This window comes from Urocampus carinirostris, chromosome 12 (genome assembly GCF_059441175.1).
Source record: "Urocampus carinirostris isolate Australia breed hairy pipefish chromosome 12, RoL_Ucar_1.0, whole genome shotgun sequence".
Taxonomy (NCBI): Eukaryota; Metazoa; Chordata; class Actinopteri; order Syngnathiformes; family Syngnathidae; genus Urocampus; species Urocampus carinirostris.
This window is the reverse complement of record NC_142360.1, coordinates 28,336,415-28,355,153: the sequence shown is the minus strand read 5'-3', so window position 1 is coordinate 28,355,153 and position 18,739 is coordinate 28,336,415. Positions and strand designations below refer to the sequence as shown.

At 40.4% G+C, this 18,739-nt stretch overlaps 1 protein-coding gene across 2 annotated transcripts in view; it reads right to left on the bottom strand.

Moving 5' to 3' along the window:
- Positions 1–10,682: 10,682 nt before the first annotated feature.
- The window catches only part of tut4 (terminal uridylyl transferase 4), a 33,541-nt gene continuing 25,484 nt past the window's right edge, over positions 10,683–18,739 (bottom strand). For both annotated transcript variants that reach the window (XM_088349601.1, XM_088349602.1), the window contains exons 26-29: positions 18,117–18,205; positions 16,048–16,591; positions 14,427–14,576; positions 10,683–11,122 (exon numbers count right to left, since the gene is read on the bottom strand). In XM_088349601.1, coding sequence (XP_088205727.1) covers positions 11,034–11,122; positions 14,427–14,576; positions 16,048–16,591; positions 18,117–18,205 — 872 coding nt within the window. In that variant the 3' untranslated portion in view covers positions 10,683–11,033. The remainder of the gene's footprint in view (positions 11,123–14,426; positions 14,577–16,047; positions 16,592–18,116; positions 18,206–18,739) is intronic.

The following is an 18,739-nucleotide window of genomic DNA, read 5'->3' as shown; positions in this document are numbered from 1 at the left end:
AAATCTATAGATTTTACCTGTCCCAGCTGAAGAAAAGCAACCCAGAGCATGATGCCTCCACCACCATGATTTGCAATGGGGATGGTGTTTTTAGGGTGAATTTTGGTCTCTGGCCTCATTATGGTTTTCTTTCAGAAAGGGCTTTTGTTCTTGCCACTTTTCCATAAAGAGCAGATTTATGCAGAGTACGACTAATAGATGTATTTTGCTCAGATTGGCCCTCCTCAGCTGTGTATGACTACCGGACATTCAATGTGATCATGGGCCTCTTGGTTGATCTCTGATTAGTTTATCCTTGTTTCGGCCAAATGTTTTAAGAAGGTCTTGGTAACTTTGCAGTGGTTTTGTGCTCTTTAGATTTTGATATTATTGCTTGCACAGTGCTCCAGGAGATGTATAAATGTTGCAAAAACTTCTTGTGCCCCATTCCTGCTTTGAACTTTTCCACAACTTTATCTTTTTTCTAGACCTGCCTGGTCTGATATATCTCCACTGTGGTTTTGTAAAAGGACACCTACCTGCAGCTGCTGTTTTAGATGATTTTTCCTGAGCACTCTCATGAAATGTAGTCGCTGCTGGGCCTTCCCTACCACCGCTCTTTAAGTTTGAAGACTGAAATGTGGATCAATGACAAAAAGTTCTTAGGGGCGCAATACTTGTGATGCTGAATACTAGCAAGCTATTGTAAATTTCCGCCAACAAGCGCGATGCTGGCGTGCAGCCAGGTCATTCATTCTGAGATGCCCAGACGAGGTTCAGACCAGGACACGAAAGAACTGCTGCGGCTTACCTGTTAATTAAAGAGGAAGATCAAAGAGTACAGATGAGTCACATTGCGAGTGTAACCATCCTTATAATTGTCACGGTAACTGATGTCAAAGACGTTGATTGACTGGAATGCTTGCAGTTGACCGGGTTCCCACGGAATCTATTTCAAAACTAGAATGGCTGGGATCCATTAGACCAGGGATGTCAAACTCAATTGCACAAGGGGCCAAAATTCAAAACACACTTAAGGTCGCGGGCCAACCAGGATAAACATTTATTGAACACACTTAAACTGAAGGTTTTTGGAACATAAATATAAATAAAAACAGACAAAAATATTAAATTTAAATCTTAAATCACTTATACAGTATCTATTATTTTGCTGTGAAAAAATATCTTGTTAAATTATACAACTTAGAACTTAACTTAAACAACTTAACATTAAAATAACATTCAAATTCCTTTGCTCCTATGTCAATGTATATATTAAAAAAAAACTTAAATATCCCAAAAGATTACGCTCTCCTTAATATATCTCCTGTCAAAAGTAGAAATATGAAAATGCTACACAAATTATTTTGTAAAAACGTCAAAACATTCTGAGCCTGATGTGCTTACCCTTGGCGCAGACGGAGTAGGGTGAGAGATGGGAGGGAGTGCTTGCACTTTTTGCCTAGCTCCACCCATCCCTCCCACTCACCCAATCAAATAACTTTAAGTTCTCTTCCAGTGTTTTGGCGTATTTACAGTTTGTTCTGTGGATTTATCATAAGGTATCTGAACACTGAACACAGATTATATAGTGAGCTTTTATGTAAAGGATTCTTTAGCGTTGTACAGCCAAAACGAGTTTTTTTGTGTGACACCTTCATTGTAAATCGTAGTGAAAACGTGCCCTACATATTCTGCGAAGTACTGCATTGAAATTCAGCTTTGGTTTGGCTCTGAACAGGATTAATGGCTCAAGTTTTGAACAGGATGGAGAAATTTTGCATGCAATTAAATTTGTTTCTGAACCATAGGTACTCATAGAAAGAGCCATATATGGCTCGCGGGCCATAGGTTTCCGACCCATAGTATATAGTATAGTATACGTCATATATGAAGGAATTGGTACAGTGACTAAAACGTCAGAATATGATGTCCACGGATGAGACGGCGTTGTTCATATTGACAGGCCATTAATAATAATGTAAAATGATCTTGCGGGCCGGATATGATTACACGGCGGGCCGGAGGAGGCCCGCGGGCCGGGAGTTTGACACATGTGCATTAGACATTTTTTAGGTGGCTTTTCCTGATTCAACAGGCTCATTCACCTTACCAGTGACCAACCTGATTGCTTATGAAAGATTGTGATCCCGGCCCAAACTTGTTCAGGCCTGAGAGAGTAGAATGTCTTTCTGGAAGCTTCTGAGTCACCAAAACCAAAAAGGCGCAATCAGCGTTTTTAGGCAGTTTACACCTCTGTGATAACTTACCTGAGTTCCTGTAAAGCAGGGTGTCAAACTCGTTTTAGCTGGGGGCCACAAATGCTATAAAAAAATCTCACAGGGGCCGGACTAGTAAGTTTGAGAGAAAGAGAGAGAGAGAAAACGAGAGAGAAAGAGAGGGAGGGAAAGAGAGAGCGAAAAACAGACAGGGAGAACAAGGGAGACAGAGTAACAGTGAGAGAAAAAGAGAGAGCAGAATAGAGATATGAATGGGGAAAAGGGGGAAATGAATAGAGAAAGAAAAAGAAAGTGAAAAAAGAGAAAGATAAAAAGAATAAGAGAAGTGAAGCGACAGAAAGAAAAAGAATCAGCAGGAGAAAAAGAGACAAAGTGAGGTGAGAGAGAGAGAGGGGTCAAAAAAGGGAAAAAAAGAGAAAAATAGAAAGAAATATGATGCATGATCCAAGAGCGCTTGAGTTTGAGGGCATTCTCCTTCAGAATTCATTATTCTGTCAACCAAAGAAGGTTGTCCTGTTCCTGAGGCAGCAAAGCAGCCCTAGTAGACCATCACACTACCACCACCATGCTTTACTGCTGACACCATGTTCTTTTTGTCAAATGCTGTGCCATTTTTACACCAGATGTAAAGGGCTTTGCACCTTCCAAAAAGTTCAATTTTTAACTCATAAGTCCACAGAATGATTCGCCAGAAGTCTTGAGGATAATCAAGATGCTTTTCGGCAAATGCGAGACAACTCTGTGTTCTTTTGGAACAGCAGTACTTTTCGCCTTGGAACTCTCCAATTGATGCAATTTTGGCCCATGTCTTTCCTATAATGGAGTCATGAAGACTGACTTTAACAGAGGCCAGCGAGGCCTACAGTTCCTTGGGTGTTTTTCGATGTTCTTTTGTAGCCAGGGTTGGGTAGGGTTACTTTCATTTGATTACTTTTAATTACTTTTGGATTACTCCAATACCAAATATGCTAATAAAAGACAAAAGAAACTAAATATGAATAAAATGATGACTCACAACACGTGGTAAGCTTTCTCTCCTGGCTTTGATCCCTTTGATCTCCGGCAAAACGAACATAAAATGCGACAGAAACAAAATGAAAATAAATCCAAACAGCTTGCCAACATCAATTTTGCCGTTCCATGTGTTCCGTTACCCCCCCAAGCCTGCAGAAAATTGAGTCATTTTATTCATACTTAGTTTCTTTTGTCTTTTATTAGCATATTTGGTATTGGAGTAATCCAAATGTAATTGAAAGTAATCCAGTTAAAGTAACCCTACCCAACCCTGTTTGTAGCCTCCTGGATAAGCCGTCCTTGCACTCTTGGAGTAATCTTAGTTGGTTAAACACCTCTGGGAAGGTTTGCTGCTCTTTCCAGTTTTCTCCATTTGTAGATAATGACTCTGACAGTGGTTTGCTGGAGCCCTACACCCTTGGAAATGGCTTTGTGCATTTTCCTGACAGAAGGATTTCAATGAATTATTTTTCCAATTTCTTCTGGAATTTCTTTACATAGGGCAGCACGGTGGCTCAGTGGTTAGCGTGTGTGCAGGCACAGTTCTTAGGAACTTCCTGTGTGGGTTCAAATCCAGCTACCGGACTTCCCGTGCGGAGTTTGTATGTTCTCCCCGTGCTTGAGTGGGTTTCCTCCGGGCACTCCGGTTTCCTCCCACATTCCAAAGACATGTATTTCAGGTGGATTGGCCGGTCCAAATTGTCCCAAGGTGTGAATGAGCGAGCGAGTTGTCTGTCCCTGTGTGCCCTGCGATTGGCTGGCAACCAGTTCAGGGTGTCCCCTGCCCACTGCCCGATGATTGCTGGGAGGGGCTCCAGCACCCCCGCGACCCTACTGAGAATAAGCGGTGCAGCTAATGAGATGAGATTTCTTTACATTATGGCATGTCAATTGTGTCCTGGAGATTTTGTAGCCTACTTCACTTTGTCTAACATATTCAATTTAAATGATTTCTTGATTCAACACTGGCAGTGGCAATCTATTTTGGGTATGGCCTGTGGAATTGAACCACGACGGGGGACTAGCCGGACAAAATGAACCCAACCACTCTACAGTAAACAAGCCAGATCAGTCAACTAAGACTTAATACCTCGAGTCGCCTGGCGGGTGAAATATTTTGCAACATATTTGCATAATTGCGGGGAAAACGACACATTCTGTGCCAAATTTGAGGATGCCTTTAATGACATGCTATGAAGTCAAATGAGGACAACTGACTTGTTTCTGCGGGTGTCACTGCCAAGGGTGTGACGTGGTCGTAATGCTTGCATGCCAACTCCATTTTGCGTGAGGAAACAGTAGCATTAATCCAGTGTTTCTGAAAATAATGCCCCTCCCCCCCTTGGTGGCAAAGCAGGCTCCGTGAAGGTGGGCGTCAATGTTCCCTGTAATTTTCTTTACGGGTCTGAGCGTACACACAAAGTCTGTGAGCAACGCTTGAAACAACAGTGAGCAACAGCAATCCCAAGTGTGGCAACTAAATCATGATCAAGTGACATTTTGCTGAGTTTCCGGCAATGCAAAATGATTTTGCTCTTTTAAATGAATTGACTCATGTACGATTGCAAAGGTTGTCTGTCCTACAAACGTCATTTGTTCTTACAATTCTTTCACAAGATATCCATTTCTTTTCATTTCCTGATATATTTTGTCGCATAATATTAACATTTTTGGGGGCTTATTTAGTCGGTTGTAAGATACAGAACTCTACTTAATCACATTTTTTAGTAGAAGTACAATGTTGGCAACAAGATTCACTTGATATCATTGGAAATTATTTGAATGCAACACAAACTTTTTCTACTTTTTTCTTTTTTTCTCTATTTACTTTTTTCCTACATTTCTTTCTTTTCTTTTTTTTTTTCTAAATTTTTCCTTCTTTTTTTCTCAGCTTTTCACTACTTTTTCATTTTGGTATTTTTTTCTTTTTTGTTCTATTCCCCCATTCCTTTTTAGTCATTTTGTGCATAATTTTACATAATATTCGGTCATGTTGGAATTAAAAAAATCAAAAACAACCTGAAGAGCCGTTTAGGACCATAAAGAGCCGGTTCCTTTTAGTGACCCGAGCCGAAGAAGCCGGGTCTCTGCTAACTTTACTTAACTTCATTCTACTTCGACTCGACTTCAAAATACCGTAATTAGGACACAACATCTGGGGAACCCGTGTATTTTTACCTTCATGCACTCTAACTTTGACTTAAGTCGCTTCTTAATAAGTTATCTTGAGCCCTCATTTTTGTGCGCTGGCTAGATTTTCTTCTGCGCTGAGAATGTGCGGGCAGTGCGCAATTCTGCACGCACGCAGCTTAGAGGGAACACTGGTGGGCGTTATCGCATTTAACAGGGAACTCACCAACAGTCCGGACATCTGATTGGCTGTTGCTCTCTTTTTAAACCCCCGGCTTCCAAGAGGAAGCCGTCAGATCGATATGCAAACTGTTGCCACCAACTCAGTAAGCCTTTACGTCCGACTCTATTCCTGCCCTGCTTTTCTCTGTCTCAACCTGTTTCCGAACCTGACTACGCCCTGTTCTGCCTGCCTGTTACCTGACCTGTTTTTCCCCGTTACCTGCCTGCTTCCCGTTGCCGACCTCGTTTCCGAACTTGACACCGCTTTTGCTCTCCAGTTCCGACCAGCGACTCTTAAATCCCGCCTGTCTCCGATCCTCCTCGCTAAACACGGAAGTGCCGCTTCCGCATCTCCTGCTCCTCTGGTCCGTCAACCATCGGATCGTGGAAGCAAGCCCTGCTCTCCCTCTTTATTAATAAAAACTGAGAAAACGAGCGCTATTGGGTCCTGTCTCCGTTCCTGGTTTGTGACAAGAATATTAAGAAGCACTGCATTAATCGTATTATTCATTTGACTGTTTTTCACTACTGCTGCGTGCAAATGTAAATATGTGAATTTGGGTGTTGTAAAATATTACAAAAAAACTTTATTGCACGTTATGCAGGATTTACTATAAACTTGCTGTTCCGTGTTATTTCTTGCAATGCCACACGTGACTCGTTTAACTAATATATAGGTGTAATAATAACTTTTGTTTTTTTGAAATTCCTGCTGAAATATGTGTATAGTTTTGTGTAAGTGTCCTGCATTGATGAGTCGACTTTTATGTTAGTTTTGCGGGCGTTGCATGTTGTGCTAAAATGCTAATTCCCCTTATAGAGATCAAAGCCAGCAGAGAAGCTAATCACGTGTTTAACTCATTCATTTGCGGGTAAATTGTACCCGTTTTTATACTCATTATTGTTATTTCTCTTTTCTCATATATATAAAAAGGATGATGTTGGTTAAAATTCAGTCTAAAGAAAAATATGTTGAATTCATTGTAAACTTTAAAAAGCCACTATACCATCTCTTGTTAAAATGGATGTAAAAATGTATTGTGATGGTTGATATTCTAAAATGTATTTTATGTAAACTGAAAAGAAAGCTCTTTAATAGGTTCTTTTGGCAGTCGAGCTGCCGACGATCAAAGAGATCAAAGCCAGCAGAGAAGGCTAACCACGTGTTGTGACTCATTCATTTGCAGCAACTATAATAAAAACCTGAATGTGGATCTTTGGTGGTACATGTAACCGCGGTGTACCTAGGTGCAAGAAAAAAAAGGAATTATGCAGGCTTCATCCATATTGGTTGGATCAAGAGAAAAGTATCAGCTCAACTAAAGTTCTGAGTATTGTTTCATGTTGAGGTAGTTTGGCAAACAAAAAACGTTTTAGTGCGTCATCGCCATCTTTTGGATTTGCGCGGTGGTGCACAAGCAGAAAAACATGAAATATGCAAACGTCAACAGTTTGACAGGAATAATAAAACATTAAAACTCCAGTGTATGGTATTTTCAAATCAGTGGCGCCACCAGGGGGTGGCCAGGGATGGCCACGGTCCCCCTCTATACATTTTTGGGCCACCACGCTTGCAAGTAAGCCTATATCGTTAGAATTCTCGAGAGGAAGCCGAGTAGTGGTCAGGAAACACACCAAAGGCATTCATGGAGATCATCGTTAGAGAGCACGGGTGTCAAACAGGCGGCCCGCGGGCCGGATCGGGCCCGCTGAGGGATTGAATAAAGCCCACGAGACAACGCTAAGGAAAGCACAAGAGAAAAACAAGCTGCAGGTTGAAATATGTCCACTTGATGTTGCCAAAGCCAGGCGCCTCTCACAAACGCTGTGCTTGTATTTCTTTTTCTCTCTCTCTCTCTCTCTATCTTTCACTCAGCCTGTCTATCTTTTTCTTTGTTTGTTCCTCTTTGTATTTTTATCCATCTGTGTCGTTTTACCTTCTTTTGCTCTTGCTTCCTTTTTTCCTTTTCTCTGTCTTTTCTTTCTCCCTCTTCTCTCTTTCTCTTTGGATTTTTTTTAATCTCTTTTGTTTCTTACATTCTCTCTCTCTTGCTCTCTTTTATCTCTCTTTCTTTGTCCCACCCTCTCTTTTTCTCTCCCTCTCTTAGTTTTTTCCCTCTCTTTTTTCTTTCTCCTCAATCTACTAGTTTCTTTCTTTCTTTCTGTCAATCTCTCCTTTTCATTCTTCATTAGTCCGGCCCGAGAGAATGTTTGTTCTATCTTGTGGCCCCAGAGTTAAAATGAGTTTGACACCCCTGTTTTAAAGCCATATTGGAAACTCTTCCACCAAATTTTGTGCAAAATAGAAATTGCGTTACCTGTGAGCGCAGTTTTTCTAAGCTTAAGTTAATCAAATCTGCCTTGAGAATGGCATGACTGAGGAGTGTTTAAGCGATTGAAGAGTGCAAAGGGTGGACTTACGAATCTTGATGACTTTGTAGGTGCTTTTGCCCAAAAACATAGCAACAGGCGAATGAACAGGGTTGGCTAAAGTTACTTTAACTGGATTACTTTCAATGACTTTTGGATGACTCCAATACCAAATATGCTAATAAAAGACAAAAGAAACTAAATATGAATAAAATGACTCAATTTTGTGCAGGCTTGGGGAGTAACGGAATACATGGAACGGCAAAAATGATGTTTGGATTTATTTTCATTTTGTTTCTGTGGCATTTTATGTTAGTTTTGCCGGAGATCAAAGCCAGGAGAGAAACCTTACCACGTGTTGTGAGTCATAATTGTATTCCTATTTAGTTTCTTTTGTCTTTTATTAGCAGATTTGGAATTGGAGTAATCCAAAAGTAATTGAAAGTAATCAAGTTAAAGTAACCCTACCCAACCCTGGTTATTGTTCAGTATATTTGTTCAGACAATTCAGTACAGTCGCTGCCCTACTTACGAACGAGGTTCCGGACGATCATTCGTAAGTTGAATTTGTTCATAAGTTGCTTCCACACTTGTTAAGTCTCCCGATTTGGTCGGGAGACTACAGCTTTGGCTACGATTCTCCCGCCTACCGATCTGAGAGCAACAGCTACCGATTTCTAAAATTTGTTTTTTTTTGGGTCGCCGAAATTTTTATGTGAACAAAGTTTTGCCGATTAAAATGTAGACGAATTATCCATCTTTATCATCGTCTTTTTCGCCGTTCTGCACCGGAAAAAACTCGGAGACTCGGCAATCATAATCTCGAACTCCACGTGATCTCATTCCTTCGAGAGCAGCAGACGAATAAGAGTGCTACATATGACTATGTTAAAGAGCACCAGAAAATTTCGATTAATTATACATTGTCATAATCACATGTAAACATAAAATAACAATAAAGTAGATTGAAAAACGAATTTTATTGTCGTCTTTTCAAATAATAATAATAATAATAGCGTCGAAAAAAAATCTGCCGATATCCCATTTCTGAAACTTAACATGTATGTGCTTCAGTGCTATATTTTGTATGGAATGTATGTTTGAGGTTTATACAAGTATGTGTAAGGCTTTTATAAGTAACCTGTATTGTTTTGTACTAAAAAAATAAACATTTCATTAAACAATAAGCTCTATGAAGATGAATAAAGTTGTTTAACTTACCTTTGGAAAAAGTCATCCTTCGTGGTAAAAAGTGGCCGAAAAAAAGCGATTCAACTATTTTCTCAACCGCACCAATCTTTCTTATTCCACTGTCATTTCAAAAGAAACGGCTCACCCCTTCTTTTCAATTTACACCAACCATATAGAATGGATGCACGAGATATTAAACAATAAAAAGGTCAAAGTTCTTAGCGTGCTGAGGATACAGTATAAATGTTTACACACAAACTGAGCAAGCGTGTGGATAAGAGAGTAAGCTGTTGGTTTGGAGACATGGAAAAGATGGATGAGGAGCGAATGTTGAAGAGGATCTACAGAGCAGAAGTCAATGGAAGGAGACTAAGAGGAAGGCCGCGATTGACGTGGCTGGATGGTGTTATGAGCGCACTCCAGGAAAGAGGTATAAATAAAGTGGAAGCTAGAGCCCTTGTTAGTGATAGGAATGAGTGGAGAGGTCTTGTAAAAGGATAGTGGGATGTTTAGACGCGTTCTAAGCGATGGGCAGGGCACCCCTATGATACGGCAGGGGTAAACCAGTGAAAGCTGTCGGGCCCTGCTGTTGAACAGAAGAGTGTGTTGTGTCACCCTGACCCAAGTAACATGGCCGCTTTCTTGTGTCCCGTTTCATCTGGAGGGACGAAAGCATGACCAACTTTGGTGCCGAGGTGCCTAACTTGTTTGGGCATTTGGGTTGGCCATGGTCCAAAAAATTTTGTGTGTGTTTTTTTTGCTACTTTTTCCCTTTTATTTTCTTTGTTATTGTGTTTGTCCCGCTTTCGGTCACCCTTCTTGAGGGATATGACCAAGGTAGATAGTAGAAAGAATAAAGTCATGGGCTGAATGGGTAGAACTATCTGGGATAACCTGTTAGCAATACTACAGTGTCTAAAAGGATTTTGGGGTTATTCTTTTGTGCCACAATCACCTTCGAAAAATAGGCTGCTTTATACTCTAACAAGTTCTCACACCAGGTTTGACGGCAAAATCTCAAGCTTGGTAGCGCCATTTTCTTTCAGATTTCCTGCATTCTTGTTTAAGCGATCTAGTTTCATCAGTAAGACATCTACATTAATATATGTTCAGAGTATTTCCTGCGCAGTAGCATCTCTCCCTGGGAGAGTGGAATGTCTTTCTGAGAAAAAAAAATGCCGAGTCAACAAAACCAAAAGTGCTGAATATGCTTTTTCTGGGTGATTTTTCACATCTAGGGTAACCTACCTGACTGCTTGTGAAATATAGTGCTCATATCTAAACCATTTCCCCTTTTCTTGGGTGGACACACACACACAAGATCCAAAACGAAAACACCACCATCACTTTGCCCGTGAGAGGTAAAGATATGAATTGCCCTGTGGTAATGTGATTTCTTGAAGAAAAAAAACAATTCCCCAAAGAAAATATGGCACCACAATAAAAATGCCAGTAAATGAAAATCCAAATACATTTTGATATTAGAAATTGAAAAAAAAACAAAATACAAGAGAAATAACTCACAGAAACACAAAATGATTTGCCATGACTTTATTTTTTCCACTAGATTTGTAGATTGTTTTGGCATTATTTTCTTAAAGTTAACTGGTTTTAAATCACATTGTATTCAAAACATTATGTGGCAAAAACACAACCTAATAAAAATATATTTGTTTTCCTTCTTTACAATGACAATAAAAAGCCCCTTCCCGCATAAAAATTGAAAGAATTTAAATATTTGACATTTGTATCACAAATCAATCTAAGCCCAAAACAAAAACAAAACTGTACAAAAAAAATAAACGATTAAAAAAAAAAGTAAAAAGTGTTTTTGCTTTAGAGCACCGGCCATAAAACAGATAAAATCCACAAATAAACAAAATCTTTTCATTTCTTCTGCTGGATGAAATTTAGATTTGCTGGATGTCTGATATGAGAAACTTCAGGCAGGTTTGGATTCAGATGCACCACAGAGCCTGACAACAGATGAAGAAATGTTTTCATTTTGAAGGATTTTATACATTTGACTATAAAGGATTTTATACGATTGACTACAAGTTACATTTATTGAGTTTAATGCAAGATATTCACTGACTGTTTTTCTTTAATGTACATTAGAAGGTTAGGCTGTGTGAAATGCATCAGATGTATTTCTGATAACAGAATTCCTGTGAGTACTGACAGAGAAGGCCAGACGCACAAGGACAGACATCGCTACACCCTTCGGCGATGAGGTGGTGAAGCCCAGGGGGAGGGGGCTTCCCTGGCACGCCCATGGAAGGAGCCGGCACGCCATTGTGCGGGGAGAAGATGGCCAATAAGAAGAAAGCTAAAGGACTTGAAGAGACACTTAACAGAGACTCGAGCGACACTAATTCGGCCATATTTGATTACACTTATTTAAATTGTTTAAGAAATTAAATCTGCCCTCGTGTGAAAATGCCGGTCTCTTGTCCATATTTTCCCATCACGAAACGAGCGCGGATTCTTAGGTGAACGTAGGTTGTGTTTGGTTAATGGAGTGAGATAACTAATTCGAACAATTTGGTAAACGGTACATTTTAATATTTAATTCCTAACAATTTCAAATTGATCATTCACATTTTATGACTAGAGGCTTAATTTGTGATTGATGCTTTAAATTATAATGAGCAGCTAGAATTAGAAGAGTGCTCACATCAGGAATGTCAAACTCAATTCGGTTCAGATCCAGACTTTATGTTGGGCTGGATCAGTAAACGCCCCCCTCTATGCTTTATTATCATTCAGCCTACTTTTGTAGCCTACCCTGCACATAATAATCACAGATTATAATAGATTTTTTTGTAAGTGCAACACGTGTATTTTACAAATAATGAAAAAAAGATTGCCACGTCTGGCATATTGCTTAACAGTTGAATAAAACTAGCTTGCCGTCTTGCCTCAATCGTCACAATAAATAAAAAAGAAATAGACTTTTAGCAGTGAACAGGCAATAACATCAGACACAATTACCAGACTGGGCCTACTGAAACTAGGAAAATACTGCACAATATTGTCTCTAACATGAAACCAGATCAATCTTATTTTTGCTGTCATAGTCTTGTTCCACAGACAGACTGAGGAGATCATTTCTTCCTCATGCCATGAGGCTCTTTAACTCCACCCGGGGGAGTAAAAGCCCACATTGAACCCCACCCCCACATTTGCATATTACCTTATTTTTATTACAGTGTGTATTTTACGTAGCACTATTTAAATACTCTATATCAGGGGTAGGGAACCAATGGCTCGGGAGCCATATATGGCTCTTTTCATGAGTACGTATGGCTCCGAAATAAAATGTAACTATGGCACATCTCTCTGTGGCGTTCCAAAGTCAAGCGATTTCATCCCGATTTTGGACTTCATGCAGAAGTTCGATAAGAAACCATTTCAACTGATAAATACAAACGCTGGCAAACGATTTTGATTGGGTGAGCAGTACAGGTGGGCGGATCCCTGCACAAGGCATCTCTCTCTCTCTCGCTCTCTCTCTCTCTCTCTCTCCCTCTCTCTCCCTCTTTCTCTCTCCCTCTCTCTCCCTCTCTCAGTGCAGTCTACACCCAAAGTGAATATGATGATATGCTAACCGTTTGCAGTAATTTGTGACATTTTTACAAAATAACTTTGCATTCACATTGTTTTGAAGCCATTATTGAGGACACATTTCATGGAAAAAAATTTGCCTCACCATTCTGAACTGAAAGTGAAAGACAAATTTGGGACACAGGATTTGGCATTATTATCATTTCATCCTTTTGATTAAATCATCAAATGACACACAGTGAAATAAAATGTGCTGAAGAATTCGCTTTTGTCTAGAGAGCATGTTTGGCAGTTTTTTCAATTTTGTCTGAAAATATATGATGTGGCTCTCTCAATTTATTTTTAAAACATTTTTTGCTTTTACGGCTCTTTGGGTCAAAACGGTTCCTGACCCCTGCTCTATATCAACACGTTATATTGGGTATTTTTGTATTCTATATCTTTTATTTTACCATTATATTTTTCAACACAAGGATACTGCTGGAAGTGTGAATTTCCCTACAGGGATGGATAAAGTACCGTATTTTCCGCACTATAAGGCGCACCTAAAAGTCTTTATTTTTTTCAAAAGCTGACCATGCGCCTTATAATACAGTGCGCCTTATATATGGATCAATATTAAGTCGCAAAGTCTTGCAACTAACTTGCAGCCGTCGACTAGATTTTCCCCCTCGGCCGAGTCATACCTAAGATTTACAACATTGGTACTCATTGCCTCCCTGCTTGGCGCTCAGCATTAAGGGTTGGAATTGGGGGGTTTGGTCACCTAATGACTAAAATGGCTGCGCCCTGTTTGGCTGCTGCTGCATTGGCTCGCTACAGTTTAACTGTACGGGTGAGGTGTATCGACATTTCGTTCTGTGTGCATTGTTACAAAAAATGACAAAAAAAGTCAATTCTATTTTATTCTATTCTTTCTATTTGGAACGATGCATTTGAGTGACATCGTACGGACACCGCATCCACACGTGTCTACGACACGTTTTTGCGTCTTTGCAAGCTTTGGGAATGTTAAGGGGGTAATAAGTTGGACTGAACTATCTGACTCTTTTGTCGACGTTCCCATTGTAGCGCCTTATAATCCAGTGCGTCTTATGTATGGAAGATATAGGACCAAAAACTATTTTTGGAGGGTGCGACCTATAACCCGGTGCACCCTATAGTGCGGAAAATACGGTATCTATCTATCTATCTTATTGCACTGCTGCAGTCTATTTGCTGCTGCTGGTGTCTGAAACTTGGGATTTATTTACCTTTACAAGTGTATCAATATCAGGTGTCATATACTGAGTAGCAGCATCTTTACAATGTCATCTAAGTGTTTGTTCTTTAAACTTCACAAAGAACACCTGTCCACGAAGAAAATAATCCCAAACATGGATGGCCCTTTTACACCTTTCCTGCCCTCTAGCCACAAGAACGAGCATTTGGTTTGTATTTATTAAAACAAATCATAACTTTTGATCAAAATGCGCTGGAGACTTCTTTTTTCGACATGCTCAAGCATTTACGACAGTTCGGATTAAATCATTGAATCAGGCATACGGGCTGTATGACATGCTGGGCTTAAACTTCAATTGATAAGCGGCTAGACTCGAGCACTTATATCATTATTCATTATTTTGGGTAGGACTTGTATATTTTTTTTCCATTTGTGTTTTCAAAATATTTTTCATGAGTAGAAAACTGGCATGGCTTGGGAATAAGACTTACCCGGTTGGTAGCCATTATTTGCCTGTTGGATTAAATTCTGAGGCAATGGGTTTGACCAGGAAGGAGTCAGTGCATACTCCGGTGTTTTCTTGTGCTCCCACAGCTGAGAACCTCGGCTCCCTCCAAAATACTGGGATGACTGGCCCAGTTCTAGAAAAATCACAACATAGTCATGTCACAATAAAATTATCTATAAAAAAGCCACCATGTTCAGAAAGAGGTCTTTCTAATTGTAAGTATTACAAGCAAAAAGATAAGTGATTGGATTTGGCTTCTTGGGGTGGTCACTGGTTGGGAGCTTCAGTACCCAATTTGGCCGCCGGAGGCCCCACGGAAGCAGGCCACACGAAAGCAGATATTTATCGATTTTGTTGGTATTTATTGAGGGTGCCTTGACAGAAAACCTAGATAAAGACACAAATAGAGGCCTAAAGTACAACTGTGTACATTTTCATGAAAATAAGTTTAACTGTTTTGGCGACTATAGTCATTCAGAAAGGCCCTGATGACAGGGCAGGCATTGTTTTGAGAAATGCTCTGTGCCGTTGAGTTTTCCAGACATCGCAGCGAGGTGGTGGAGCTCACGTTGGGCTTCATTGGCATGCCCATGAGAGGAGTCAGCACACCATCTTGCGGAAAGACGTGGGCCAAGAGGAAAAGCGAGAGGGCTTCAGAGAGGCTTCACAGAGACTCGAGCGACGCTAATTCAGCCATATTCGATGGAGTTCACTTAGTTAAATTGCTAATGAAATTAAATCTGCCCGCGTGTGAAAATGCTTTTCCATCAAGAAACGAGCACACATTGTTGGGTGAATGTAGGTTGTGTTTGGTTAATGGAGTCAGATAACCAATTCGAACAATTTGGTAAACGATACATTTTAATATTAAATTCCTAACACCAGCAGGTGCTCCGTGTATTATTATTGTGTTTAAAAAAAAACGACTGAGGCGACGTCGGGGGAGAAGGCTGCAGGTCCGCCCTAGTGCCACAGCTAGGCTAACAACTCTCCTAATCTGCCTCATCATCGCGGAGACCTGGCTCAATACCAGATACCAGTGTGCAGCTAGCCAGCTGCTCTCTACATCGCTTTCTTACTCTGAAAGGAGACGCAGTCTTAATTTGTTGTACTTTTGTATAAATAACATTCATTTAAAAGCACTTCGGTGTTCCTTTTTTGTTAAATTTGTGGATCTATAATCATTTTATACAGTTGTGTATTCTCAGTCAGTAAAGGCGTCATAGTAAGTTTGACATTAAGTAAAGGTGCGACACTACTTCACATATTTTCCCTTTTCCAAATTCTGGTCTTTGATAACAGAGGGAATACTGTACTCCGACTGATCAATACATGGGCAAATATGGCACTTGTAAAAAAAGAAAAGTGCAACTCTAACCCTAGCTGTAGTTTTAATTGTGTGCGCCTTATATATTTAAATAAATAAATATAAAAGGACTACATTTTGGGAGTATGCCCTAGAATTCAGTGCGCCTAATAGTTCGGAAAATAAGGTATTTCGGATTAGAATTGATTTTTGTTAATTCCCCTATGGCAAGAGTTTTGATTCTTCTCTCAATTGTTATATAATTCCGTTACAATACAGAATCAAATTTGATTATTACCCGACTTGACCACAATGCCGTTTCCCAGGAGCAGACCAGGTTGTGCCAAGCGATTGAGCCAGTTCCCTTCACCTTCTGGTCCACCAATGCTTATTGGTCTTACTGCCGACTGTGCAAAGATGATACTGGGATCGTTCAAGTTTATAGCGTTGGGGCTGGCGCCGGAAGCTGCCACGCTTGCTGATGCTGGACAAAGAGCCAATTTTAAGGCAGGCGGGGAGGAGGCAGTGCTTGCTTTGGTAGTAAGGACAGGTCCGTGAATAGGCCAGGAAGTAGACGAGATGCGAGGCAAATGGTGGGCCTGCGACTGTTGTTGGTGGGAGGGAATATGCCCTCGTGCAGCGAGTGCACCAAGGTGATAGTGGGCCGGGTGAAATGAGGGCAAGGTGAAAAGGGAAAGCGGCACTTGGTTGTGAACAGGCTGTTTCTGGGAACCCGAGGAAATGGTTTTGTTTTGGGAGCGCTTTGGTGAACTGGACGACTGAGGAGAACTTGGCGATACGGTGGGCTGCGGAGAATAGGGTGGAGTCTGACGACTGTCTGACTAGAGAGGAGAAACAAAAACATATCATGCATGATTTTCTTAAAAACTCAAAGAAGGTAAAATCAGAAACACTTGACACTTGAAAGCTGTTTATGCTACCCTGTGACCAGTGGGAGTTTCTTGGATGCTTTTCAAAATAAAGTTGTTCAACACATTTGACGATATGGCCATGACTCGTAAAAGGTAATCCAGATTTTTAAAAGTGCAAATGTGAAAAAGTAGTACATAGTTTTTGCAGAATATCTATTTACATGTCACCAGTATATATTTTTAAGAGCACATCTCTTTGTTTTTGACTCCCTGAGCCGTGACGTCATTGGAGGAACACCAACACCCAAGCAGGACAATCACCATAATGTTTTACCGTAAATTACGGTCTATAGAGCGCACCTGATTAGAAGCCGCACCCACCACATTTTAAGAGGATAACCGCTTTTGTACTTACACAAGCCGCACCTGTATATAAGCCGCGTGCGCTCACGTTAAAATTTGTAACACGGTCACAAAACTAACCCAAACTCTACTTTGTATTTTGCGGTTTTAACTGAACATAAAGTACTTAGTTCAACAACCACAGCCGGCAAAATGAACGGAAAATGATACCGGTAGTTAAGATATGATGCAAACCTGCAGAGCTCACGTGCCGTTAAAAGTAATCCAAGGAAAAAAAGTGTATATTTCCAAAGGTAAGGGTGGGAAAAATATATATCCACTTTTGTCTGCCGTGTCCACAAACAATCACCTTTACCGGTCCCCACTTCCCGTCATCCCCCGCGTCTGTTACGCCCCTTCTTTTTAATTGGTCAGTGCAAGACTTATCAGAATAAGTGTCCAAAAGAAATACAAATAAATACATCAGTCTTAGCTGAAAAACACGAGACTGGCCGGCCAAATAACGCGCAGTGAGCCGCCAGGCTAACCTGGGGAACAACAACAAAAAGCTGCAATAGCTATTGCAACAAACTCGAAGCCAGCCAAAAATAAACAAACCAAGGAACACTGCAAAAGCAGCACTTAAGCAAAGCTAGCCAAACAAAAACCCCACTGTGAGAAGTCAGGCTAACCAGGAACCAACAACAAAAAGCAGCAACGGCTACAGCGAGACCAGCGCTAACGCCAGACAGCCAACGAGCCCCAACCAGAAGCTAACAAAACAGGAAAGCCCTAAACAGCCACAACGCTAACGAGGGGCTAGCCGGACAAGACTGCGCCAACAGCAAGACAAAAGGAAAAGGCACAATCGCCTACTTCCAACAGAAATGAGCAGTATGCAATTGCTATACACTACAACCACCGTCTGTTTTAGAGGTCGCTTCATTTGTGGCAACGGGATTCGCCATTTTGAAAGCGCTGTGTTCCTTTGATGACATCACCGCTCAACAGCCAAAAAGCTAAATGGGTCAGCTTTGAGACTACATTTCTCGAGTTCTGTGCTTGAGTGAAAAAAAATCTGTCAAAGGAGATGCTATTTCTAATAACTATTACTTCCTTGTGTGTGCGTATCCTTTAAATTGGTTGTACTTACACCTTCTGAAGAAAGTTGCGGCCTTCCAGGAGAGTCTGATGCAACCTGGGTGCTATTGATGGACTGAGAACTCATTAAAGATCGAGAAGCTAAACAAGAAGAAAAAAAAAAAAGATTCAAAATGCATTTGGAGCAATCATTAATAATCAAGTGTACAGATTTTCCCTTTAGGGATCTATTATATGATAGATGCAAGATACGTAAGAGGCCCTGGATTTTTTTTTAGAATTACTAGGGAGGTAATCAATATTAAAATTTATTCTAAATAACTATTCGGAGCAATGGACGATCCATAGTTTTTCTTTGGGCTCCATCTTTTTATTCTTTAATATCCAAGTGAGGGCTGAAATTGTCAAAAGCATCTCACTCGGTGCAAAATATATGTTTTCATGTTATATTTTTTGCCTATTCAAGTTAAGAAGAATCCCAACTAAATGAAGGGATTCAAGATTTCGGATGAGCTTTTTATGACAGCAAGGACATAGTGACAACACTCGCCCTTACACTTAAAGGTGTATCGTATTTTCCGCACTATAAGGCGCACCTAAAAGCCTTTATTTCTTCCAAAAGCTGACCATGCGCCTTATAATACAGTGCGCCTTATATATGGATCTATATTAAGT